The 3,878-nt window shown below is 41.8% G+C and overlaps 1 protein-coding gene across 1 annotated transcript; it reads left to right on the top strand.

Annotated features, from left to right (window-relative positions):
• Nucleotides 1-2,540: 2,540 nt before the first annotated feature.
• Nucleotides 2,541-3,685, top strand: LOC106944038 (serine/threonine-protein kinase pim-2-like). The gene is made up of 4 exons (XM_015027309.1): nucleotides 2,541-2,973; nucleotides 3,049-3,218; nucleotides 3,284-3,460; nucleotides 3,534-3,685. The coding sequence occupies exons 1-4, from the start codon at nucleotides 2,789-2,791 to the stop codon at nucleotides 3,683-3,685; spliced, it is 684 nt and encodes a 227-aa protein (XP_014882795.1). The 5' UTR covers nucleotides 2,541-2,788.
• The last annotated feature ends 193 nt before the right edge of the window (nucleotides 3,686-3,878 follow it).

Genomic DNA, 3,878 nt, shown 5'->3' with positions numbered 1-3,878 from the left:
TAAAATCTCCACAACAAATTAGACTTTTTCCTAGATTTTTAAACATTTCCTCTAAACCTGAATCTAAATAATCGACAAATAAGATAAATGATTTAAAAACATTTTTTCCCAAAACTCGAGGAGCGGCAAGTCATTTTTGGATAAGGCTTAATTAATTATCTTAGATTAGAAAAAAACAAACAAAAAAAACCCCATCTATAGGTCCAGCGGAAGTCACGTCATGCATCTGAACCGCGGACTCAAAACTAATATTATAAAAAACAAATTACGTGCAACTGGGCCGTGCTTATGTATGTCAGACACTTTGAGCAATATTTAAATAATAATAATAATAATAATAATTAGAAAAAGTTTGATAAATCGGCCGAACAACTATCAACAAAGGACTTTGATTACCCATCGTGCTCTGCGCGCGCGATGCATTCTGGGAAATGAAGTTCAGAAAAAGAAAAACAAAACAGACGGACTTGGAAAGAGCAGAATCTCTCACATTCTATGGAAAAAGATCACATGCTATATAAATATATAAACAGATCTAGGTAATAATATTATTATTATTAATAATAATAATAATAATAATAATAATAATAATAATAATAATTTAAAAACATTTTTCCCCAAAAAAGTTGACCACCAGGGAGTTATTTTTCAGATAATGTTTAATTACTTCTCTCTTTAGATTATAAAAAAAAAACGTTCACATCAACGCATTGCTTTGAAACAATTAATAAAAAAACAAATAACTGAGAGTGGGTGGAGGGCCGCAGCTTCGATAGGCGACACCTGCTGGAGAAGAAAAGAAGAAACGTGGATAACCACTTCTCACTGTGATATGTCAGCACAAGTGATTCACTTAGCTTCATAGCAGTTCTCAGTGTTTGTTGTCCACCAGGAACCATACAAATCACCTGGCCACAGGTGATTTGCTGAAGCAGCTCTGCAGGAAAATGGGAGATAGAAGCGAAAAGGAGCAGTCTCGTGGGATGATGCGACTCAGGAATATTGTGGATCCCAACTTTCCTGACACAGGTATTAGAATCAGACTCTAAAAACTGTTATATAAATGTTATAACGTATCTGCGGATCAGATCTAATTCATTTTGCAGCACGTGATCCTGGCAGTCTTTGGATAACGGGATTTCCAATTCAGTGTTTTTGTGATTGGGATTTTGGGGCATTTAGTATTTTTTAAAAGATAGTGACTATAAAATAAGCCAGATATCACCCTGTTTGACCCTCAAATTTTTGCTGTAAGAATTGTTAATAATTAGCTGATAAATTCCCCCAAATACATAAAGATTGCAAACGACACTCTGCTGCACCACCCTGGCTGTGCCAGAATGAAATATGAACTAGAAAATCTAGTTTATTATGGTATAATAATAATTATACTATAATAATATGATAAATTATTGCTTTGTCTTGTCACTCAGCTTGCTTTATCCTAACCTTGACTCATTTTTTTGTCTATCCAAACACTCCTTACTTTTGAAAGTGCCTCTTTGATAAAGCTTCTCCTGTTACTCCTCTCTTGGACAGTAAATGTTACTTTTTCTGATAAAAGAGAGGTTCAGCAGCAGAATGGCAGAACAAATCAGCCATTCCTTGACTGTTGCAGATTGTTTTATTTTTAATTCTAGCACATATATTTACATTTGAGCTTTTTAAGAATTCAGTGTTTTTCTATAGAATTTGAATTATTTTTTGGTAATTAGCAATGTAGTAAAATAATGGAAAACAAAGATCTCTCCCTCTTCATATTTAAAGAATTTAACATCCTGTGCTGACTGTGGTTCTGACAGTGTCTATTTACATGGATGTCATTGAAGACTTTTAAAACGGCTGTCTCCGTGCTGTGGTTAGACCGGAAACCAAAGCGTTTCGTTATTGTTAGGAAGTTTTTTTTTTTTGTTTTTTTAACTGCTTTTTCAATAATTTTACTGATGAATGGGAGGTCAGAGGTCGGCCTGTAATTCTGCAGTAGTGATTTGTTTAGATTGTTCTTTTGATCAGTGGTTTGATAACTGCTGTTTTCAAAGCCTGGGGGAAAATACCTGAAGAGAGCGATGAGTTTAATATTTGGATCAGATAATTAGCAATTTTTCATTCATTAGCAGTTTGTTTCTGGTCTCCGGTAGCAGAAGTAGGACTAAACAGAACAAATATTATAAGTCACGTATCTTTAAATAAACTTCACTATATTTATATAAGCCATTATTAAGACGGAGTTTATTGTGTCATGTGTTGTTTTAATCTATGTTTATTGCAGAATAATAATAAAACAGTTTTTATGAGTTATAGTAACATAATATATGTGTGTTGGTGGTTCTGCGTTCTGATCCAGGGATGGAAGCCTTCAGCCTGCGGTACCACTGTGGCCCGCTGATCGGCAGCGGCGGCTTCGGTTCTGTGTTTTCGGGTAACAGATTGTCAGACGGACTTCCAGTTGCCATAAAGAAGATCCCCAGAGACAAGGTCTACTGCTGGGCCAGACTGGTGAGGTTAAACTCCAGAACCAGAACCAGTTCAGTTTCCACCTGAACCCAGGTGTCTGCTGTACAGCAGAACCGCAGGAGGGATGGGGGGGGGTGTTCCTTGGAAACCTGTGATGGTTCCATCACAGGGAGTCATACCGACCTACCCAAATATGAGACCGATCATGATTGAGACCCATTTGGCTTGGTTCTGATTCTGTGGTGAATTAAATAGTTCCTTTATTTAATTCTTTATTCCTTTTTTTAACTCACATCTTGACTTCCCACAGAGTGACGAGCTCAAAAAGGTTCCCATGGAGATAGCCCTGCTGCAGCGGCTCTGTGAGGTCGGTGGTCACGGCGGCGTGATCTCCATGCTGGACTGGTTCGAGGTGGAGGGGCAGGGCTTCATGCTGGTGATGGAGCGGCCGCTACAGTGCCAAGATCTTTTTGACCTGGTCACGGACAGCGGCGGGTTGCCCGAACGCCTCGCTCTAAGGTGGGCCTGCGCTCGTTACTTTGGTGACATGCTACGACCCTGGGCGCCCTGATGACTTGGCTCCGCCAAACGCAGGTTCTTCAGGCAGACGGTGGAGGCGCTAAAGTTCGTTCACGCGCACGGCATCGTGCACAGAGACGTGAAGGACGAGAACATCTTGGTGGACACGCGGACGCTGGAGGTCAAGCTCATCGACTTCGGCTCCGCTGCTCTGCTGAAGGAAAAGGCGTACGACGACTTCGAAGGTATGGAGCCGCTGGGGCTAACGGGTCAGTCGGTTGGCGGAGCCTCATCTGTCCCCTCCCTACAGGTACAAGAGTCTACAGCCCACCTGAGTGGGTCCAGGCGCAGTCTTACCACGCTGAACCGCTCACCGTGTGGTCGCTCGGCATTCTCCTCTTCAACATGGTGTGCGGAGACATTCCGTTCCACTGCGACGAGGAAATCATAAAGGCCACGCCCTATTACACTCGACATGTCTCTAAAGGCAAGTGCCGACCTGCTACTCCCTAATAGTTTGAGTTGTGTGTGGTGCTGACTATGTCTGCCACTTCCTGCAGAATGCAAGGCTCTGATTGATTGGTGTCTGTCGCTCCGGCCGGAGGACCGCCCCTCGCTGGAGCAGATCCTGATGCACCCCTGGATGGAGGTCGGGGAGAAAGAGAAAAACGAGGAAGGGGAGCACAGCTCGCTGCCCTTTGCAGCGCTCTGAACCGGGTCAGAATGGAAAAGGAAATATAGTCACTTTTATTTCATCAATAGCTGCTCCTCTTCCTCACCGCTCCAGGTGAGGAAGAGTGATGAAGAGGTGGAAAGCTGAACTCTGACTGATTTTTCATTTTTTGTCCAATTAAAACCGATTTAAGTTTTGCTGAAGTCTGGACATTGGTGCAAACCTTCACCGC

This window comes from Poecilia latipinna, unplaced genomic scaffold (genome assembly GCF_001443285.1).
Source record: "Poecilia latipinna isolate Pla-1442-1.1 unplaced genomic scaffold, P_latipinna-1.0 Scaffold6681, whole genome shotgun sequence".
NCBI classification, from domain to species: domain Eukaryota; kingdom Metazoa; phylum Chordata; class Actinopteri; order Cyprinodontiformes; family Poeciliidae; genus Poecilia; species Poecilia latipinna.
This window is presented reverse-complemented; position numbering and strand designations above follow the sequence as displayed.

Bases quoted from the DNA above. Each gene is read 5' to 3' on its own strand.
- LOC106944038 (XM_015027309.1), top strand. From the start codon at position 2,789: ATGGAGATAGCCCTGCTGCAGCGGCTCTGTGAGGTCGGTGGTCACGGC. The intron at 2,974-3,048 runs GTGGGCCTGCGC...CGCCAAACGCAG, and splicing joins CCCGAACGCCTCGCTCTAAG to GTTCTTCAGGCAGACGGTGG. The intron at 3,219-3,283 runs GTATGGAGCCGC...CCCTCCCTACAG, and splicing joins GGCGTACGACGACTTCGAAG to GTACAAGAGTCTACAGCCCA.